The sequence below is a fragment of the Spermophilus citellus genome (assembly GCF_964194105.1).
Source record: "Spermophilus citellus genome assembly, chromosome: 8".
In the NCBI taxonomy this organism is placed as follows: domain Eukaryota; kingdom Metazoa; phylum Chordata; class Mammalia; order Rodentia; family Sciuridae; genus Spermophilus; species Spermophilus citellus.
The window spans coordinates 5,926,786-5,949,866 of NC_138189.1; the positions used below are offsets into that span (position 1 = coordinate 5,926,786).

General features: G+C 47.1%; 1 protein-coding gene across 5 annotated transcripts in view; it reads left to right on the top strand.

Annotated features, from left to right (window-relative positions):
- Positions 1-23,081, top strand: part of STX18 (syntaxin 18) — a 139,839-nt gene that overhangs the window by 96,591 nt on the left and 20,167 nt on the right. For all 5 annotated transcript variants that reach the window (XM_081303945.1, XM_081303944.1, XM_081303943.1 and 2 more), the window contains exons 7-9: positions 5,262-5,350; positions 20,369-20,427; positions 21,601-21,670. In XM_081303945.1, the coding sequence (XP_081160071.1) occupies positions 5,262-5,350; positions 20,369-20,427; positions 21,601-21,670 (218 nt within the window). The remainder of the gene's footprint in view (positions 1-5,261; positions 5,351-20,368; positions 20,428-21,600; positions 21,671-23,081) is intronic.

Consider the following 23,081-nt stretch of genomic DNA (forward strand, 5'->3'; position numbering starts at 1 on the left):
TCAGGCCCGCATGCTCACAGGCGTGGTTGTCACCCTCACAGCAGCCCCCTGCAGGTACATTCCACGAGCCTCTCTTTTTTCAGAGAAACCCCCCTGAAAGGCTCACAAAGACTCACTAAACCTGGGGGACTTGTCCAGGATGGGTGACTTACAACTGGCAGCTACAGAATTCATGCACAGTTCTGTTTTCTGAAAAGTCCTGTTACTCAGGCTGCCTCCTGTCTCTCCATCTCATTTATCCCTTGCTTCTCACAAGCAAGAGCGTTCACTACTCACCGTGGCTTCCTAAGCCTGGCCCATGCCACAGCTCCTTTCTAAAGTTCAGAACAGCTTTCAGGAGGGACTGGCAAGGAGATGAGCATTTATGGAGCCCTCCACTGGTACCAGGCACATGCTGGGCATGTTAAAGACGTGATGTATACTGGGCCTTGTGAGGTGTTTGTTATTGTCAGCGTTTCAAATGTGAGGAAATGAGTTGAGTGAGATTACGTAACCCATGCACAGCCCAGCACCAAGAAGGACAGCACCGGCTTTGGTGTGGGCCATGCTGTTTGCAAACCTGAGCCCATTCCTGGTGACAGCTGCCCTGACTTCACAGGCAGGGGCTCAGTGTACCTCCTGTTCCTACCCACCCTACCATCACCCACAAAATCATGGGCTTCTCAGAAGATAATATGTACATGCGTCATTACTAAATTTACTCAGTCCACACAGCATCCACATCTGCTCATTCATGCATGTATTCAGGAAATGCCGTGAGGGTAGATGAGAGTGAGAAAGCCAGTGCAGACTTGGGGCTCCGAATCTCCTATGCAGAACTGGAGCCCATCTCCTCTGCTGGGCCCCAGGCCCAAGCTATATCTTGTGCCAGGTGCCAATTCATTCATGGGTCTAGGGGCATGGGAGTGAGCAGTGTGGCTGTTAGGGATATGGCAAGGAGCAGAAAATCAGCACCTCTCCTTCAGCCCAGTGGGAAGTAGATGCTAGCTGCTGTCAGTTGTGGTGCGTGCTGTGGAAACAGGTGTGTGCCGTGGCTTGTCCCAGAGGTGCAGACCTTGATATTTCAGTTAAGACCTGAGGAATTAAAACCCCGTGGCCCCTGGGAGGATTGTTGCAGGCAGTGGCCCAGGACACGAGTGTGTCTTGTGTGGCTGCTGAGCTCCCACCCAGGGCTGGAGATGGGGAGAGAGCAGAAGGGCATGGACTGGGAAGGTGCTGGGAACTTGGTCCTGGGGGCCAGTAGGCCACAGGGAGACTGTGCCTTTACTGAGTAAGACAGGAAGCTATGAGCAGATCTGCCCAGAGGACTGTCACACTTGACTACGTCTCAGCAGGATCCCTCTGGTCATCCTGTTGGAATGGAATGTTAGGAAGCAAGGACAGAAATGAGTGGCTGGGAGGCTTCTAGAGCCACCAGCAGCAAGGCAGGGGCGGACTGCACCAAGCACGGCAGCAGTGGTAGAACGCCGGATGTCTTCTGAAATAGAGCCACAGAATTTGCCTTCTGGGTGTGGGGCATGAGGAGGCACCAAAAGAGCCACTGTGTCTTAGGCACCTGGAAGGAAAGAGCTGCCCTTCACTGAGCTGTGGAGGACGATGGAAGAGCAAGCTTGGTCAGGAACGTGGGTGGTACACGTGGATGTGAGATTCCTAGGGGAGATGTTGAGTAAGAAACTAGGTTCACAAGTCTAGAGGTCAGGGACGGGGTGTAGACAGTCTTGATCCCTTGAGACAGGCTGGATTCACAAGGAGTGAAGGTTAGTAGGAAGAGAAGGAAGGACTTCCTCCTCCTGGTACTTCCTGTCTGACTGTCTCTCCCCTCCTCCCAGTAGTCCTCTCTGTTTTCTTATTACCTGTCTTCCCTGCTAACCAGAAGTCCCACAAGTGCAGGAGTCTTGCTCATTCCTGTACCTCCAGTACTGGAGCCACACTCAACCCACAGGAGGCTTCAGCAAATATGGCTTGGAAAACTGCACACATGCATGAGTCTCTGTCTGGAACCCAGTTGCTCTTCCTTACTATGGAGAGGAATCAGTTGCCTCTGCAGGGTAGAAAATAAGTGGTCAGAGTGAAAGAATGCTGCTCTTCATGGTTAAAGTCCATGTAGGCACGAGGCCATCTCCTGTCTAGTCCAGCTCTCTTGGCCTTCAGGAGAGCACTGACTGGCATGTTGGAGACAGAGGGCATATGAAGAGTGCCCCTTTGAAGGTGTCTGGAGCCCAGCTCCAGCGCTGACAGCACTCGGATATCAGTTCGCCCATTTTTAAAATGGGGATGATAGTACCCACCTTTCAGGGATGTGGGGAGATTAGTGGTAGTCACTGGGGCTAAATAAAAACTTTCATGCTTCAGAGGACCTCATCAAAAAAGTGAAGACAACCCACAGAATGGGAAGAAATGTTTGCAAATTATATATCTGATAAGGTGCTTGTATCTAGAATATAGAAAGAACTCTTTACAACTCAGTACTATAAAAACAAACTAGTTAAAAATCAGCGAAAGATCTTAAGTTTCTTAAAAGAAATATCAGATGGCCAGTAAGCACATGAAGAGGTGCTCCGCATCCTTAGTAATCAGGGAAATGCAGATGACAGTCCCAGTAAAGAACCAGCTCACACCTGCTAGGACTATGGGAGAGTGCAAGAGCAGGTAGCATCAGATGTCCCCAAGGGTGCAGAGAAGCAGTGCTGGGCAGAAGACTGTGTTTTGTGGCAAAATTAGGCTTTGAATTGAAGCACGGTAAGAAGCCACTGGTGGGTTTGAAGCTAGAGCATGATGTGGTCTGGGTTAGGTCCTAAAAGCCCTGATACTGCTGTGAGGGGTTAGCACAGAGGCAGACAGATGGGCCAGGAATCTTGCAACAGCCCAGGCACAAGGTAGCGTAGGCCTTTGGGGAGGCCATGGTAGAGGGGTGAGAGAAGCACTTGCTGCATTTCGGAGCCTGAGCTTATCTGGTAAGTGGAACATGAGATGTGAAGGATGAGAACAGCCAGGGGTGAACAGCCTGCAGGCTTTGGGGTTGGAGCAATAGGTAGACGGTGGACGGGGAATGGTGGCCTTGCTGCCTGAGGTGAGCACAGCTAGAGGTGGGGTTTGGCACTAAAGCTCAGGAGAGTGGGAAGGAATCAATACAGTGGCCTGCAGGCCTTCTAAGATGCCCTTTGGATGTACAGAGTATGTGTTGGAGTGAGCAGGGAGAGCTTAGAGCTGGGGTGGGGGAGGGGGGTTCCTGAGAAATAGGCAGTTTGCAGCCATTGGCCTGGATGCATCTGAGAGAAAGAAGGGATGAGGAGAACCCAAAAGTAACGGGAGTTAACTGTGGGCTGGGCTAAAGCACAGAAGGCCTTGAACACTAGACCAAGCATTTGACCTTGACACCACTTTGGGTGCAGCATGCAGTGAGCTACAGGGTTCAGGACAAGGCTTCAGATGGCCATGGAATCAAAAGTGCTATAAAGACCTAGACTGCTTGGTTCAGACATGAACAAGGTTTATGTGTTTAAAAAAATTGAAATGGGCACCGTAATGAAAACAGACAGGAGACAGCAAGCTCTTAGGGATGGAGTAGGATGGATGGAAAATGCAACTCCCCTGCCCAAAGGATGTCATCTCAATGAAATGGTAGCTTGGTTTGTAAGGATGCGTTCAGCCAGGCCTTATAAATATATTTTTCCTGTGATGACAGTTGTGGTGAAAACAGTTTTCCTGCACTGTTGTGGTGGAAGTGGAGGATTTTTGTGAAGATTTCTTTCCAGTGACAACCACATCTTTCATGCCTGGTCTGCTATCTCCAGCCTGCTGCTGTCATGAGTCCTTTTCATGTCAGAAGACCCTGGACTTGTGCTCATCTCCTAGGACTGAGATCAACTACAGGAAATTTACTGAGGTTGAGGAAGAAAGGGAAAAGAAATGGTATTGTCTTTTGAATTGATGGCAAGCTCAGAGGTACTGCTGAGATTCACACAGGCACCTTTGGAGGCAGAGACCTCGTTACAGTCCTCCTGGAGGAGTAGTCCCTGCCCTTTTGCTGCTGTCCTCAAGCCCTGGGTACAACCCATGCAGATCTCTCCAGCATTGTGCTGAGAGCAGTCCTTTCTAGGAGCCTGCCTTCTCAATAAACTTCATCAAGGAGCCGTCACTTGACCAACCATGATCAAAAAGTTCTCTAGATTAAACTCTGCACACCCTCCTGTTCAGCAGTTCCGTGGCCAGGCACCCGTCTTGCAGAAATACTCCACAGGGGCATACAGTATTAGACTAGTGAACACTGACCTAACTGAAGGTTTACCAGTGGAGTTACAGTGACCTAAACTGTATCCGTTCAGACACCTATGCCTGTAACTCCAGCTACTCAGGAGGTTGAGGTAGGAGGATCTCAAGTAGGAGGCCAGCCTGGGCAATTTAGTGAGACCCTGTCTCAAAATAAAAAGGGATAGGGGTGTAGCTGAGTGGTAGATCATTTGCCTAGCATGTGAAACGCCCTGGATTCCATCTCCAGTACTGCAAAAACAAACAACAACCAAAACCAAACCAAAGAAAACCTTGTATCCTTACAATGGAATATTAAGCAACAGTTTAAAGAATGAAGTCAAGCTATTTGAACTGATGCAAAATGATCTCCAAGGTAGATTGATAAATCTGAAAAGCAAGTTTGAGGACAGTATGTTATCGTTGATATCTGTGAAGAATGAGCCACTGCACTCACAAGACTATTATTTCTGGGTGTGGGAGATATACAAGGAATTGCATATCTATATGTGAATATGCTTAGATAAAGTCAAGGAGGCTACATCAAAGCAGTGACTCTCAAGAAAAGGAATGAGATTGGGGAACAGAATTTCATATATATTTTTTATTTTCCCAGTGAAAGCATTCATATGTTGTAACCTTTTAAAAGTGGAGGGAGGATGTTAGCGTGAGAGTGTGTTGTAAAATGAAATGTACTAAAAAAAAAAAAAAAAAACTGGTTCTGAAGAATGTCCATTTAGTCTGCAGCCATTGTTGAATTCAGTGCAATATTGAAACTGTCCCTATCTGCCCCACCCTCACACATATACACATGCACACATCCACACAATTTAAGGCCTAAATATTGCTGCATGTTGACCAATGGATAAATAGAGACAGAGCTGCAAAATAACATTCAGTCTCTTGTTTGTAACACATCTGTATCCTGAGTGACACTATGCTAAAATGACTATTTGGCCTTCTATTTTCATTTTTTTTGTTGTTGTTATTTTGTTGTTTTTTTTTTTTAACAGAAAAGATTTTGACCGAAGCACAACCTGAATTAGGAACCTGGGGAGATGGCAAAGGTGAAGATGAATTATCCCCAGAAGAAATACAAATGGTAATGCCATTCTCTGCCTCATTATTTATTTTTAATGAGTTATCCTAAGACCATTTCACTGAGTAGTAGCCATCTTAAATGCCCTTCCCTGATATTTGTACCAAAGTTTTAAAAATACAAATATATATTTTATACATTCCCACTTGATTTCCTAATTCCTGATATGCTTTTCATGTGTTTTAAATTTGCAATAGCATAATTGAAAAAGAAATTGCCTTGGGATAACTTTACTAATAATAGATGTTTGCCGCAGTCTTGGCTGGGCACAGAATCACGAGCCACTGAAGCAGGAACAAAACTTTATTTTGAAAAAGCCGCTAGCACTCTCCGCGCCAGCGAGTCAAAAACCGGTCCTCCCACGAGGGTGTCTGACCGGAACCGCGCGTCCCGGAACCCCCCGTCTCCTCCGACCTCCTCCGGAATTCCCTCCTACTATCCTTCCCCAACCAATGGGAACTCTCCAGCAGTCCCGTAAAGTCCCGTAACTTGAGTCCGGTAGCAGGCCAAGGTGAACAGCGGGAGTCCAGTTTGCATATGAATGTAAATTTTAACATAATCATCTCAGTGGCTAGCTGGCGTCACTTTACAACCAAAGGTGCCATACATCGTATATATGCTTGTGGCTCCTAGCATCTGCCCCCTTCTGTTTAATTAAGCAACAAGCAATGTGGCTAGGGACCGTGCCTGGTAGGTTGTCCAATTTAACATATGGTTCTTACCCGTCATGGGAGAACTGACCTTTAGGCGTCAGCTTCCTGTCTTAGGTTGAATCCACTGTAATCAGAGCAACCCGTCGCTGACTACCGGTCCAGCATTCAGCCATGCTTGTGGATAGGCCTATGCACCAGTGGGGGGGTGAGGTTCTTGCCTCACCTCTGTTGGCCCCCAAATTTAGCCTTGGTGCCAGTGGGGGGGTGAGGTTCTTTGCCTCACCTCTGTTGGCCCCCAAATTTAGACCATCACTAGTAGAAGGGAGGAGGATACAGAAATGCCACGACACCAAGCCAATTGACGGCTCCTTTGGAAAAATTGCGTCACTGGTGACACCATCAGCAAAGATATGCCAGTATTACCACAATAAACATGGGGTGAGCTGGCAAGGAAATTGCATCACTGGTGACACCATCAGCAAAAATATGCCAGCAGTACCACAATTCGGTGTACCAGATGATATTTCACAATGTATGCAACTGATATATAGTCCAGGCAAGTTCTGTAAGCAGTTCAAATTGGAGGAGTCTATCAATATGTCCATATCCTCCCAAAGTAAATCAAGTCCTTGATAGCATTACTTGTTGAGTTATATTCATTGATGTATCAGTTTATACAGTTTACTGTGATAGCTATCATAGAAGCTGTAGTTTGGTTTTATCTCAGTCTTCACTGGAATTGGGATGGAGATGGAAATTCTGGCAATGATGGTAAAGAGACATTATCCTGAACAGAATTATTAAATATAATAAAAAGAAAAGGTGAAAGTAAACAAACAGATCTGTTAAACTCCTTTAAAAACAATCCTTAACAGCCGTTTACCAAATTTAAATTAGTAAACAAACAGATCTGTTAACCATCTTTAACAACAATCATAAACAGCTGTTCACCTAATTTAAATTAAACCATATAAATCACGTGAATAAAGAAAAAATTCGGATCCATTTTTTCATGAGCGCTCCTCATATAAGAAATATGGACATACACACATACAGACATACAACACAAAACAGAAGTGTGCACACAACATACAACACATAAGACAATAGTAAATAAAGGCCTTGTAACTATACTTAGGTGAAATCTCCATTGCAATGTTTAAAAACTCCACAGTCAAAAAAAATAAATAAATAAATAAATAAATAAATAAAAAATAAAACACAGTCAAAAAATAAAACTGATCAGAAAAACATTAACCTAGGTTTGTATGAGCTCAAAAATAAAATAGAACTTTATGATGTGGAAAAATGCAATAATAAAATAGATACTGAAAAAAAAAAAAAAAACCTTGGTTAATCACTGTCGCAGATGTAAGAATAGCCAAGCTGGAGCTCTGGATGTCAGCTGTTATGGATTTGAGTCAAATCATCTTCTTTTTCTGTAGAAATTGTTTTAGTTAATCTCTCTGGAATCCAAATCGGTTGCTGTTCATCCTGTGGGAAAACACAGACAGCGCCCCGATTCCAGACTATCACTGGATCCGGGCCTTTCCATTGTCCTGTTAGAATATCTTTCCAAAGTACCTTAGGCTTATGTACATTTTTGGGGTACAAATGTCTTTCCGCAGCACTAAGTCCCGATGAATCTAAATTTAAAAAGTTTAGAGTAAAAAGGGTTATTTTAAGTTTATCTTTGGGGGATATATACCCCTTTCCAATTCCCTCCTTTTGTTTTAATAAGTACATTTTAATAGTTTGATGAGCTCTTTCAACTATGCCTTGTCCTTGTGGATTGTATGGAATTCCTGTTATGTGAGTAATACCAAATGATGAGCAAAATTGTTTAAAAGAGGAGGAAGTATAACCAGGACCGTTGTCCGTTTTTAACTGTTTTGGAACGCCCACAGTGGCAAAATTTTGTAAGCAATGAGCTATAACATCTTTAGTTTTTTCTCCGGCATGAAGGGAGCCCATCAAAAATCCGGAAGAGGTATCAACTGTAACATGTAAATATTTTAATTTTCCAAATTCTGGCAAGTGTGTGACGTCCATCTGCCAAATATGGTTAGGTATTAGTCCTCTAGGATTGACTCCAAGATTAACTTGTGGTAAAAATGTCACACAATTTTGACATTGTTTTATTATATGTCTGGCTTGTTCTTTAGTTATTTTAAAACGCTTTTGTAAAGTATTAGCATTGACATGGAACCTTTTATGAAAATTTATAGCTTCTTCTATTGTGGAGAAAATATGTATGTCATGTGTAGATTTATCTGCTAGTTCATTGCCCATACTAAGGGCTCCAGGCAATCCTGTATGTGCCCTGATATGACCTATGAAGAATGGATCTTTTCGGTCCCAGATTAGACTTTGTATAGCGGAAAACAAAGAGAAAACAGTAGAGGAAGGGGAAATCCTACCAGCATCTTCAAGGGAATTAATAGCATTAACTACATACTGACTATCAGAAAATAAATTAAATACAGAATCTTTAAACATCATAAAAGCTTGTAATACTGCATTAAGCTCTACCTTTTGAGCTGATTGTTTGGGTACTAAAAATGTAAAAGTTTGATCAGGAGTAACTACTGCTGCTGTACCATTGTTTGACCCATCAGTGAATATATTTGGAGCATTTATGATAGGGGTTTTTCTTGTCATTTTTGGAAAAACTACAGGATGCTTAGACCAAAAAGACAACAAAGGATTAGATGGTAAGTGATTATCAAATGAAACACTAGTTTTACACAGGATTATTGTCCAAGTATTTAACTCATTAGCTAACTCATCAATTTGATCCATAGTATATGGAGTAATAATTTTATTGGGAGAAATCCCAAACACTCCCTTAGCTGCTTTTATTCCTTTGAGTATTAATTGTCCTACAGCCTCAGGATATCTAGTAAGAATAGTGTTAGGGGAATAAGATAAATGTATCCACAATAATGGACCTTCTTGCCAAAATACTCCTGTAGGAATATTTTTTGTTGGTAGTACAATAAATAATAAAGGCAAACTTATATCAATTCTATCCAAATGCATATTTTCCATATATGTTTCAATGATTTTTAATACTTTTCTTGCTTCAGGCGTTAACATGCGGGGTGAATTTGGATCTGATGGACCTTTTAGAATATCAAATAAAGGTCCTAACTCTCCTGTTGGTATGCCTAGATAAGGCCTTATCCAATTTATGTCTCCCAATAACTTTTGAAAGTCATTAAGTGATTTGAGTTGATCTACTCGTATTTGAATTTTTGGTGGACGGACCATGGTTGAGGATAATAGAACTCCTAAATAATTAATTGGAAGATTTAATTGTACTTTATCTATTGCTATCTCTAGATTATAATTTTTCAATAAATTTGTAAGTGTGGCATAACATTCTAGTAATGTGTTTTTATCTTTATGTGCCAGTAACACATCATCCATATAGTGAAATATTTGTAGTTCAGGATTTTGGTTTCTAAGTGGCTGGATTGCTTTATTAACATAAATTTGACACATAGTTGGGCTGTTAGCCATCCCTTGAGGGAGTACTTTCCATTCATATCTCTGATCAGGACCTTCATGATTCAGTGCAGGGATAGTAAATGCAAAATGTGGACTATCCTCGGGATGAATTGGAATTGAAAAGAAACAATCTTTAATATCTATAACTAAAACATGCCAGGTTTTTGGTAAAGCAGACAATTGAGGAATCCCTGATTGAGCAGGTCCCATAATAACCATCTCATTATTAATGGCTCTTAAATCTTGTAATAATCTCCATTTACCAGATTTCTTTTTAATGACAAAAATGGGAGTATTATAGGGGGATACGGAAGGTTGTATATGTCCTTCCGCTAACTGTTGTCTGACCAAGTCATGGGCTACTTGTATCTTTTCTTTAGTCAAGGGCCACTGAGGAACCCACACTGGTCTTTCTGATTTCCAAGTAATTTTGATTGTCTCAGTGGCCCTTTCTGAAAACCCAATTCATGTCTATTTATTTCTTGATCTATTTGAATAGGTGCTGTCATACCTTGTTCTTGTTCTCTTAATCTTTTTTCTTTCCTAAAGCCTTGTTTAGCCCTAGTAGTGGGCGCGTTAGGATTGATGTTATTTGTTAATGTCAATCCTAATTGATCTAGGACATCTCGTCCCCATAAATTTACAGGAAGATGATCCAATACATAGGGCTGTATAGTTCCTTCACATCCTTCAGGATCCCTCCAATCTAATACCATAGCACTTCTATGGGGATTTGTTGCCACTCCTAGGCCTCGAAGCGTTTGAGTGGCTTGTTGTAATGGCCAATGTTTTGGCCATTCTTGACGAGATATTATGCTGAGGTCAGCACCTGTGTCCAGCAGCCCATTAAAGTCATGTCCTTGAATTTTTAATTTTAGCATTGGGCGAGAATCTAAATTTAAAGACAGCATAGCCCAATCTACACCTGTGGAGCCTAATCCCTTGGAACCTCTTTCTACATTACAACTGGAAAATTTATCATGCAGGCTGGGTATTATTAATAACTGTGCTATTCTATCTCCTGGTGAAATTACTGATATACCTCTTGGAGAACTAGCTATAATTTTTATTTCACCTTCATAATCGGGATCAATTACCCCAGGACTTATCATAAGTCCTTTTAGTGTAGAAGAACTGCGTCCCAATAATAAGCCTACTGTTCCTTTGGGAAGAGGTCCTTTTACTCCTGTGGGAATGATTTGAATTCCCATCTCTGGGGTTAGTACTGCTCTGGCAGAGGCGCAGATGTCCAGCCCTGCGCTCCCTCTAGTTTGTCTGATGAGGGATTTAATGGATAATGCGTCCTGGGCACTACCTTGATGGGGCTGTTGGGTTCCTCCATTGCCCCATATATTTGTGGTTTGGGGCCCCGGGGCATTGGGCCCTCTAGTCCGTTTTTTGGCAATGGAGCTTGATACCTTTCTCCACGATATCGTGGGTAAACACTTGGTCCTTGTCCGTTTTTTGATAACGGAATACCCTCTATGGTGGTTTGAGAACGGCATTCATTAGCCCAATGTCTCCCTCTACGGCATCGTGGGCAAATACCTGGTATTCTATTCCTTTGATATCCAGCTTTGTTAAACCCTCCTCTTATGGGGCAACTCCTTTTAAAATGTCCTGTTTGATTACAATTATAGCATGTTCTTGGCCTGGCATCTAAAGCCTGTTGTACTGCTGCTAAGACTTGCCCCTGTTCATTAATGTCTCTACATAATTTAATATATGTGTTTAAATCCTCATGTCTCCATGGTCTAATGACCTCTCTGCAGCAACGATTTGCTTGGTCATAAGCCAGTTGTTTTATAAATGGCATTACCTGTTCTGTATTTCCAAATATCCTAGAGGCTGACTGAATAAGTCTATCTACAAATTCAGCATAAGGTTCATTAGTTCCTTGTATTACCTTAGATAATTGACCTTGTAAGTCTCCATGCCCCTGTAAAGTTTTCCATGCCCTAACTGCATCTACAGCAATTTGTGCGTATACGCCAGGGTCATATTCAATTTGCTGTCTTTGACCTTCATATGGTCCCTTTCCCAATAGCATGTCCATATTTCTTTGAGGGTACCCAGCTTCTGCATTTCGCCTAGCTGTCTCCATGCAAAATTCCTCATTGGCAACCTTCCATAACAAATATTGTCCTCCGTTTAGCACAGATCGACACATGTTAGCCCAATCTGCTGGTGTCATGTCCAAGTTGGTAACAGATTCAACCATGCTTATTGTGAAGGGAGCTTGCGGCCCATAGGTCGTTACAGCCTCCTTTAATTGCTTTATTGTTTTGAAATCTAAAGCACGGTGAATTCGTTGCCCTCCTGCCTGCTCAAGTACAGGGCATGCTAATCTTTGGGGTCCTGCCTCAGAATTCCGTCCATCAACTACGGTAGTTGAGGGCCGCTCAGCGGTAGATGGAGCTGTTGGCTGAGTTACGCCCTCTGGTGATAGAACGGAGTTGGTAGCAACCTCCTGTTGTAATTCTCCACCTGATGGCTGCTTGTCCTCTAAGCTTGCTTTCTTTAAATTCTCCTCTGTCTGACTAGCTTGAGAGACCTTCTCTTTTGCTTGACCTAGCGTTTTTTCTACCATAGTCTGGACCTCTAACAATTTACTTAACAGTTTTTCGGTTTGTTTTTTATTGGATTCTAATCTACTATAACCTAACCCAATAAGGTAGGATAAAACAAAGCCGAAGCAGAATGAAACAAAGACGGAGCAGACAATGGTTGTATCAATTTTCTCTTTCTCAGGGCTGAATAACTTCAAACCTTGAGCCAACCATTTTTTCCAGTTCGCCTGAGAAAATTCTAGGGCTAGGGAGCTCGAAATAAAAACAAAATAAATCAAAACAAGAACACATTGTTTTCTGAGAAGGTCATCCATCCTGTCGCCTTCCCTCAGGGGCGAGCAATTTACTCACCTCTAAGCTTCAGGCGTTCCCCGCACGGGCCGCCAAATGCCGCAGTCTTGGCTGGGCACAGAATCACGAGCCACTGAAGCAGGAACAAAACTTTATTTTGAAAAAGCCGCTAGCACTCTCCGCGCCAGCGAGTCAAAAACCGGTCCTCCCACGAGGGTGTCTGACCGGAACCGCGCGTCCCGGAACCCCCCGTCTCCTCCGACCTCCTCCGGAATTCCCTCCTACTATCCTTCCCCAACCAATGGGAACTCTCCAGCAGTCCCGTAAAGTCCCGTAACTTGAGTCCGGTAGCAGGCCAAGGTGAACAGCGGGAGTCCAGTTTGCATATGAATGTAAATTTTAACATAATCATCTCAGTGGCTAGCTGGCGTCACTTTACAACCAAAGGTGCCATACATCATATATATGCTTGTGGCTCCTAGCAGATGTTTTTTCACCAGCATTAAAATCATCTTTAGATTAAATGGGTCTTTTGTAATTGCCACAATGGCACTTTGTAATTGTTGGAGTGACTGATGATATGGTAATGAGGGGAAAGCTAAGTAGCACCTCATTTCTGAGATCACCTCCGTGTGGTTACCATTCCCCTGTGGCTGGCTGCTCTCCTTTGTCATCTCTGGGTGGGTTTAGAAGAACACTAAGAGGTTGGGCCAGTGCTCTGCAGCTCATCCTCAGCACTGTCTGCCTGCGGCTCCTCCCCCCTGTGCTACCAGCTGCTTCCTGGAGTTGCCCTGATGTCATAGTGTCCTTGTCCAGCTTGGAGAACACAGTTCCCACACAGCATGCTCCAGTAGCAGGGCCTGCCCGTCAGAGCCCCTTCATGATTTCTGGGCTTTCTAGTGTCTATTTTCCTCTTAGTGCTCTTGATAGTGGCATGAAGAGGTGGTGGGGTGTCACCTTCTCCTCCTGCCTTTGGCAAAAATTCGGAAGGGTATTCCCAAAGTGCCCTAACAAATAGGGAGTAAGTCTGGATTTCTAGCCTCTGTGCAGAGGAGCAGTGCAGCCAAAGCCTGTCCAGCGAGGACGGCCTGGCCTCCACCCAGCCTGGACCCCCACAGGTTGCTCCACCTGAAGGCCCTTTTCTCTCACTCCTGTCATGTCTGAGGTCTCCGAGGCTATCTCTTCAGAGAGCCTCCCTGACCAGCCTCCCTGGCCTGGCTCCCAGCCCCACCCCAGTGCTCTACTTTATTTCCCCTCCTCTCCACATGCAGGTGCCACGCAGGCAGCATCTTGGGAATCATTTGTTGGCAGATAAGTGATTCTATTGAGCACAGTGTAAAAGCCATGGTCTGTTCTAACAGGTAAAACAGGCTCCTCAGTAGTAACTACTGGCATGCTGTCTTCTCGTGTAAAGTGATTATTCATATCTGTGAATGCCCATCTGCCAGGCCTTTCACACATTGTCTCGTTCAGTCTTCACTATGATCAATGAAGTAGGAATGGCCACTATAATACAGATGAAGAAAAGGAGGCACGAGAGCTCCTGACCCCTGCCCAGGGTCATGGGCCAGCAGAGCAGCAGAGCCAAGCTCTGGGCCGTAAGTTTCACCCCCAAACCCGGCGCTCTCTGTACTGTGTCCCTGGTGGGTTCTGTGGCCTAGGTGCGTGGGGCCGCACATGGCTAGCACAGCAGAGTGCCGTGGGTGGCTGCCAGAGGAGTCCATACAGCCCCTGGGGCCCCCAACATGCTGAGACCCAGGGGATGGCCAGTCCGTGTCTGCCTCTTGAATACTTGGATATGGGACAGCTGGACCTCAGTTGTTTGGAGCACCTTTCATACAGGTGTGGACTGACACACTCTTATCCACCTCACCTTTGAAGAATGAAACTGATCCCAGTGATCGTTAACAGTGACCTTCCTGGGGCTTGCCTGAGCTACTTTCTTTGCAGTTAGAAGCAGGCTGTTTTGACCTGTACAGACAGAAATAATTGTGAGCTAAGAAAGTAGCCCAGACGCCTTGAGGCCATGAGACTCCCATCTTCCTCTCCAGCAACACTTGAGGTCCAGAGTCTACCCTCTGACTTTCTTTACATGCCTAACTCACTGCATCCAGTAGGACACATGCCCTGGGAGCCTTGTGGCATGCAAGGTGTAGAGGTGGCTAGAGACTACTGCAGCGAGGACTCACTGAGGCAGCGCATGCATCCAGGCTGGCATGGGGGCTCCAGGGAGCAGCACTAAAGGGAGAGAATGGAGACAGGCACCTTAGTGATTGTGGGGCACGAGAGAGGAAGGAGGAGCCTGAGCTTTCTCACATAGACAATCAGGAGAAAAGGGACACAGACAGTGGGCCGACAGGGAGATGATGGGTTCCACATCAGAAAAGTTCAGGCTGCCTGTGGACAGGGAGGGGGTGCTCTGGTGCACCGAGGGATCAGGGCACAGGCTGTAGACATCTTAGGGCTGGAGTGTGAAGGGAGGATTGGAGGAGGTTCTCTAGAAACAGCATACATGGGAGAAAGGAAGAGGAGTCCCGGGTGCCGCCCTGGCACACTGCATTGGAGGCAGGCTGCGGTGAGGAGCTGGTGGGGGGTGGGGTGGGGGGGTATGTTCCCTTCTTATAGATAAACGATAGCAAAGTTTCTTAAAATCTCGTAGTTTTTCATCAATTTACATAAAATGATTTAATTAGTGGAAATGATGAGATGTGTTCCTCCAGACATCATGCTCTTACCACATCCCTTTCCTGGAGACAAAGGTGTGCAGCCTTGGCTCTTCATTAAGAAAGAACACATTGTTCGGGTGGCTGTAAGTTCTGGGCTGGACTGTCTTTGCACTCACCGCTGTTCTTTGTGAAGGAAAGAGCCAGGTACACATAGTTGGCTGTGAGAGGACTTTGCGTTGGCCCCGTAGGCAGCAGTGAGCAGCATGGGTGGGAAAGCCCCCGGGGGTGTGCTGCGTCTGGCTGTGTGGAAGGATACAAGGAAGGCTGGCAGCGAGGCCATCTGCCCTCACCTGATGCCACAGTCCCACAGAGACAAGAGAACGTGGGCTCTGATGACAGGGTCTGTTAGGAATCCCCCCCCCCCCCCCGTCACTTGCAATCTTGTAATCTGGGGAAGAAAATCAGCCTTCAGCCCACTCAGAGTGGATACCCCATAGCATCGTGGCAAGTGCAGGGTGCAGTGGCACCTGGAGGAGCCTGTGGCAGGAGCGGGCACTGAGCCTCGGCTCAGCACACACCCGCCTCACATCAGATACACGTGGGAAGGCAGAGGCATGTTACTCAGGCTCCGCGTGTGCCGCACACCCTGGGCAGCACGGCCCTTCCTCCCTTGTGACTGGGAGTTCCTCCTTCCACTCCTTCCTGTCTGAGTCATCAACTAAACACGTGGCCTGGGACCCTTCCCACTAGCCCTGAGGATTTCAGTGTGGTGGTATCAGTGACTAAAGCCACCGGGACTTGGTAATGTTTGTGTCACTATGAGTGGATAGGCAGTGCTCCTGAGATAGGCTAAGGTCTAGGTAACGTCTGTCTCATTGGGACTCGTAGCTAAGTACCATTTTTTACAGTGTGACTAACTCAAATCCTATCAAAAAACTTAACTCTGAAAATGAAGAGAAAGCCATACCTTACTGTTGGTTTCTAAATTGGAAAGGGGTGCAGCAAACTGGTCATAATTCATAGTCACTCTTTCAGAGTTTTTCCTCAGGGTAAAAGAATGAATTAAACCCAATACTATATTAAAATAATTCATTATTTCACTCAGAGGAGCAGTGGTTACATGTTGCAGAATGGTTTGTATGATTTGCACTGTGCATTTTCATTTCTGCCTCTTGATACCGGTATACAAGAGCTTGTTAGTTAGCAGGTGTTCTGTGGTCAGGCTGAGTGGAACCAAATTGTTTTCTAATGTTATATCAAGAAGTCCTCCTTCTTGTCATTTAACTCAAGCAAAAACACCTACATTTATTGATATATTTCTTGGGAATGTTTAAGACAAGTGACCTCTGTCTCTTGGATCTACATGAGAAGTGTCCCTAGTGAGTGTTGCCTGTGTTGTCCCATGAAACCCCAGGCAGCCAGCTGGCAGGGCTTTCCATGCATGGCCAGGCTCCGTTTATGCATCAGGGACATAGGAGTTGTAAAGCTCACAGACCCCAGGCCGGCTCCAGGCTCAGAGGGGCACCAAGTGAGCATTAAGGAGAGGGTTGAGGGTGGGACATGTTGAAGGGCTTGTCATAGAGAAACATCCTGTCCGTGAGCCTCTGAGCTGAGGGGCCAGACAGCCATCTAGGAGGCCCAGCGTCCTTACTTGGCTACTCTTGCTCTTTTCCATGCAGATTCTTCTCAAGCCTCATTTTATACCCAAAGCCTTTGAAGAAGAGATTTATCTTTTTAAAACTATAGTGACAAGGATTAGATTAGAAAAGGATTTCTATAATGATATATCCACAGTGTGGAGCTGTGGATTTGAAGCCAGATTAGAACCCCTTCAGCAGAGCCCTGCTGAGAGGGCTGCCCGACCCTGAGCGAAACGCAGTGGCTGTCACAGTGCCAGGTGCTGCTGTGTGCACATGGTCCAGGTGAATTTATGCAGCCACATGAGAGGGGGTATTGCTAGCCCTGTCTTACAGAGAGCCTAGGCCATCTGCGCAAGGTCGCCTAGCTCCCTAGACCCTGAAGCAGAATGCTGCCTCACTACTTAGAAGGCAGAGGTGGGAAGGGGGTCTGGCTGGAGGAAAGCACGTTTGACTAGGAGACCTGACGGTCTGGAGCAGGCGGGCCCTGGCAGGAGCCAGAACAGCAGCTGCCACTGTCTCCTGCTGGAGGGCCTTACTTGTCCCCACAACCCATTTAGGCCTCTCGTGCTTCTTTTATTTACTTTCATACTGAAGTAAGTATTCCTGAGACTGTAGCCAAATTCGTCTTCTGGGGCATATACACAGCCTGCCTGTGGTGCTGACTGGGCCTTTCATTCAGCACTGCACTGGCGAAGTCCCCACTTGTGTGGAGAGAGGACGTGGCCACATGGTCGGAGAGGGACAGTAGAAGAGGGTGTATGTGTGCGTGTTTCCCAGTGCCTGAGTGAAAGGGCCATAGCAGCCTCTAGAACTTGAGACCAGACAGGTGGAGGGGCTTTGAAGTGTCTAGCCCCTCACCGTGCACGTCTAGAATCTGCCTCCCGTGGTCACGCTTCCTGAGAGCTTACGGTGTGTCGTGCACTGTGGTAAACTACTCACTTTGGTTTAACTCGGGTTCCTCCTGATGGCCCTGCTGCTCAAGTACCACCATTCTCTCCATTTTGACAAAGACTGAGGTTCAGAGGAGATTCAGTTACCTGTCCAGGATCATATAGCTTGGAAGGTGAAGGAGCTGGAATTCCACAGCTATTGACCCTGGACAGGTAACAGGAGCAGGTAGGGTAACACTCACCACCTGTCCACAAAGAAGCTGGTAGGCACCCAGAAGCCAGTGGCTGGCCCAGGGTCACCTAAGCGTTCCCATGAGACCATAGGACTGGCTTCCACATCCACCTGGCCCCTGCCCCCAGCTGGAGGTGAGTCATCCAGGTGTGCCATGCAGATAGCACGGAAAACTACCCTGAAGCCTTGTGCGGGGGACTGGTGTAATAGCACCTGGCTCTTACCTGGCCTGAGCCTGCCCACCGGGTAATGATCCTTATACCTGTTTGTGAGGAGCAGGCGTTTTAAAAGCTTCTTTCATTGTGACCTGCTCTCTGAATGGAGCTGCTTTCCACCAAAGATCCTGGTCTTTGGCAGACCTCCCTTCAGCCTTGTCACCTCAGAGGCATCTGTTCCTCTTGCTCAGGTAGCATTGAGAACCCTTGGGGTCACAGGAAGTGAGAGCCAGAATGTGCTCCCAGGCCTGGCCGGGCTGAGGCTGCTGTGAAGCTTTTAGCAGTGACCGCTTCTGAGGGCTTTGGGAAGGGCAGCCTGTGCCACATGCTCTGGGCTTGGGGGGAAACAAACAGGCTTTGTTCCCAGGGAACATTCCAGTAATAAATCACCTCAGACCACTAGTTAATTTTGTTAAGGAACAGTTTCAAAGCATAAAAGGACTGTGGATTTAAAAGGGCAGAGCCATATTTTTTCGTTAGAAAATTTCAAAAAAAAAAATGCCTTCCCCCCAAATCCTGAGTGACACCTGAGAGAATTAAGTCAAAGTAAATAAGCGCCTGCAAGCTGAAGTAATTACTTGTTTTCCTTAAATACTGGACTCTCAAGTCACTGCTGAGTTGACAGTTAACAGAGCTCATACTTTCAAAGTCAGAAGTGAAATTTTTACTCTCTGATGCCTAATTAAAAGGGACCTAAATAGCACCTACCAACAGCCAGTAAGGCGGCCTGCTGTGGTGAGGTGGCCCTGCAGGGGACTGCCCCACACTTCCGCCCTTCCAAAAGCATTGCCAACCCACCCATTTCCTGACCTGGCAGGTCAGAGGTGGAGCAGGGGCCTCCCTGTGTTTCACTGAGGAGCAGGACTAAGAGGCCCAGCACAGGGCTCAGGCTTTAGGCTCCAGAGGAGAAAGACAGCCCTCCTGGCCCCAGACAGCACAGAGGAACTGCAGGGAAAGCGGCTCGGCCAGCCATGAGGTGTTGGACCACAGAAGAGGTGCCTGTGTGAGGTTTTGAAGGACCATTTGGGGCTCCCTGGCCACACAGAACTGCCCCATACAGAGAAAGGGAGGAGATGTGATGTGTCACTCGTGCCCCACGCAAACTGCAATACAGAGGTGGGCAGTGGCCAGATCATGGAGAACAGTGAGACCTACCCTTTAAGGTGGAGGGACGGGGCCAGCCGGGAGCAGTTTGCTGTGAATGGCATTTGACCAGGGAGTAGAAGGCAGATGGGAGCAGGCTGCAGACAGCTCACCAGGCTAGCCATGAACCAGGTCCTGGTGGATTCTGGAGCCTGGGAGACTGAGGGCCTCACCTCCAAGTGTGCCCTGCCATCTGGCTCAGTGCCAGGCACAGAGCCCCAGAATCTAACATTTGTGGATCTGGTGGCAGCTTTAATAATGTAAAAGAAGGAACAAGTGGAATGCTTTTTCAAAGGTAGGTTCACATGCTTCCTGCCCTCTGTTAGGTCATAGTCCCTGGGGAGCTTCAGACATGCCCAAAATTGTGCAGCTTCTCCTACAAGGCAGAACATAATCAGTGTCCTATGGTATTTACAAACAAATGCTCAGCCAAGGATAGAAAAATGAGAAATGACTTGGAGTCAGGACAGGTCTCCTGGAGAAGTGGGCCCAGGGACCCATGGCTCAGCCTCCAAGAACCCGACAGCGCACTCTGTGGTACCCCTCACATGTTCACCTCCTTTCCTTTGGCCAATTACAAGTTTTCAAGAATGACCAGGAGAGACACTGCTGGTTCTGCTGAGTTAACTCTGCTTTGAGAGGTTCTCCCAGTGTCCCTGGGTATCCCTGTGACCCTCCCTTTCCAGCCTGAGCCCTGGGACATATGGCTCTTTGGGCTCATGGGCCTCTGCTCTGTTGAGCATAGCCAAAAGTCAGATGGCCCAGGTCAGCCTCTGCCCCATGCTTCTCCCCTCCTTCCCCAATCCTCCCCACTCCAGATCTATCTCCCTTCAAAAATACTGCTACCTGAGACAGGCAGCAGGCTGTGAGTACCCAGGTTTGGGGTGGTTGTGGAGCCTAGGAAGCTGGAGATGGGTATGGTTACAGGCCAGCCCACGAGTGCCTGTGCAGTCTGAAATGCCAGCTGTGTACTTGGAGTTCAGATGATGGGATGGAGATGCTGAGCCACAGCCCACACCGCAGCTCTTTCGGGTGTGTGTCACTTGCTTCCCAAAGCAGGGGTGTTTTTCACACTGGTGCTCACAGTCCTCTGGCAGCCTGGTGTGGCACCATGCTGGGAGGAGGGACTGGGCAGGGAGGAGGTAGCACAGGTTGCATTCACCTCAGCTCAGCAGGATGTCATCATGAGTGTGTTTGTCTCCTCACAGTTTGAACAAGAAAATCAGCGGTTAATTGGGGAAATGAACAACTTATTTGATGAAGTAAGGTATGTATATGGTTCTTGTGGGAGCCGAGGGTCTGTGTGCCACCTTTCCAAGAACTTGGAAGTTTATTTGTTTTGGTGCCCAGGCTTCCACATTGGCCCTGGAGCTGCTTACATGCAGCCTACCTGACAATGGTGTCAGGGTCTTGGGCCTGTGGGAGGTGACTGACTGCCTCTGCCACCAGGCTCCCAGATGGCTACCCCATCCAAAGAGGAGCAGATAGTGGCTGCAGGTCACCCTGAATGCATGACACCATCTGCAGCATAAGGCTGTTTACATGCAGTCATTCTAAAATGACATGAGGCCCCTGAAGGACCTCTTCCTCGCAGAGGTCTGTCTACTAGTGGCCAAGCACACGCCCTCCTTGGCCCTTCAGTGAGAGCACCCAGGCCTCAGTTGCCATGGGCATGTGTAGAGAGTGCAGAACCGTGAAGCCTGAGTCTGCGTGGCCTTGTTGCCTTGTGGGCACACCCTCAATATAGAGCCCTCGGGTGGGACCCACACTAGGTGCAGACTTCCTCAGTGCAAGGTGTTGGCCCCCAGGGCCTGCCTCGGCCCAGCCTCGAACTTCATCCCAGCCCTGGCCCCACCTCCTGATTTTTCTCCCAATCTAACACCTGCTTCCCTGGACTGGAGGGAGGCGCGGCTCCCTCTAGACACACATAGGCACCAATGCTGCTGCAGAACAGGGAAGGGGCTCACAGATGGCTCGAGTCTGGCACTTACTTGCCAAACCCAGGTAGGATGTTTTCAAAGTGAGTTGGAGTTTTTTTCCTACAAGAGGGAGCTGGCTTGAGTGGGAAACACCTTTTTTAAGTTGGGTCCTCGAAACGTTCTGACATGAGTCCACAGCACATGTGACTCGGTGGCCAAGCCAGACACCAGGCTTACCAGAGACTTTGTGTTTTGTGTCTAGGGCATAACTCCACACTCCCCCAGTCCCCAGGAACTAGCCCAGAATGTAGGGGGCACTTCACATGCCCACCTTCAGGACTGAGGGACAGTTTACACAGTTGAGTCCAGTGTACTGGACCAAATGCCATCTCCTCTTCCCCACTTGACAAGGCCTGTCCTTTTCTTTCTTTAACCTAGCAAAGATGGTTTCTTTAGAAAAGTATGAAATTACCAATTGCTGAGAGTTCATATGTAACCTATGGATTCTTGTTTCTATGAAGGCAAATCGAAGGGAGAGTGGTTGAAATCTCCAGACTCCAAGAGATATTCACGGAAAAGGTTTTGCAACAGGTAAACAAAAACAGAACACGGCAGTCCTCAGTTTTAGCTTAGAAAAGAAATGCACTGAGCCCTGGGAGCACCTCCCGCAGGTATCCGAGCCCGGCAGCTGTTACAGCATTGGCTGCTGTAAGCCATGGGCACCCAGAGCTCTTTGAGTAAAATCCTGGTGGCCCCACAGCAGCCTCTCAGGACCAAGTGACTGTCTCCTGGAGCACATGGTACATGGGAGAAGGCAAGCCAGACCTAGTTGTCAGACAACTCTTGGCTGTAGCTGCCCTGGGGTGAGCTGGGGAGCTTCCCTGCACTGCAATTCCCTGTTCATCAAGTGAGGTGACCTGCAGGGTTGCCATAAGTTTCAGAGGCACCCACACAGTGCCTGATAGGGCCTAGATTTTCTGTCACCAGTGTTATAGGAGCTCAGACATGGCCCTCTCAAAATGCCGGGCCCACACCCTCAGGAGTATTCTTGTGGGAATAGGATTGTTTTCTTACAGGAAGTTTCTTTAAAGTCCAATGAATTTGCCCTTTTGGGTTTTAGCACCCACAGACTATGGGTTTGAAAGACAAAATCTGTTTGCTCTGGCGTGTTAGACTGGGCTAACACAGCCAGTCAGATCATTATGAAGGAGGTAAACTGGCATCTAATCCCACTTTGGAAGTCCAGGGTCACAGGAGTTGCCCTTTGAGTAGCTCCTTACAGGGTCTGCTTGGTCTGTGTGCCGTGCCAGGATGGAAGCCTCCCTCTGCGGTGACCTCACTTCCATGGCCATCACTTCAGCTTCGCAGAGCGCACCAGCCCGTTCCTGGAAGAGCTTGCCCAGCTTGCCACCCATGTGTGGCAGGGACTGTTTCTCCCAGGTCCTGTCCTTGCCTGTAAGATGGGGCTGATGTCACTTGCCTCACTCAAGTGCCTGACACACCTGGTCCATCACAGGCTCTTAGAAAGTAGTGATTGACATTATTTCCAGAGTTAGCCACCACAAATCTGGGTTGTGTCCTATTTTCTGGGCATGGCTGTTAGCCACTGGCAAAGGGAATATTCCTGGAGTGTGTCTTAGGCACAGTGGAAGGCAATGAGGTTGGCCCGGATGCAGAAGAGGTGAGGTCTGTGCTCCTTCTCAGGCTCCTGTACTCAGCCCAGCTACTGAGGAGCCCCCTTGCTGGGAATGCAGTGACCCTCCCTTATCATTGGCTGCCTCAGAGCCCTGAGCCAGATGGGTTGCTCTTAACAAGAGGAGAGCTGCTGTCCTGCTTCCCCCAGCTCCTGCGCTCTGCCTGGGGAGGTAGCAGATGGAGCTCCAGCCTGAGCCTTGCCTTGGTGGCTCAGGTCTTGGAGACCTAGGACACTGCATTCGTCTTCTCTTACATCGTGTTCCTGCTTGCCTATAACAAGTCCCTCATAGGAACGGAGGCAAGGTTC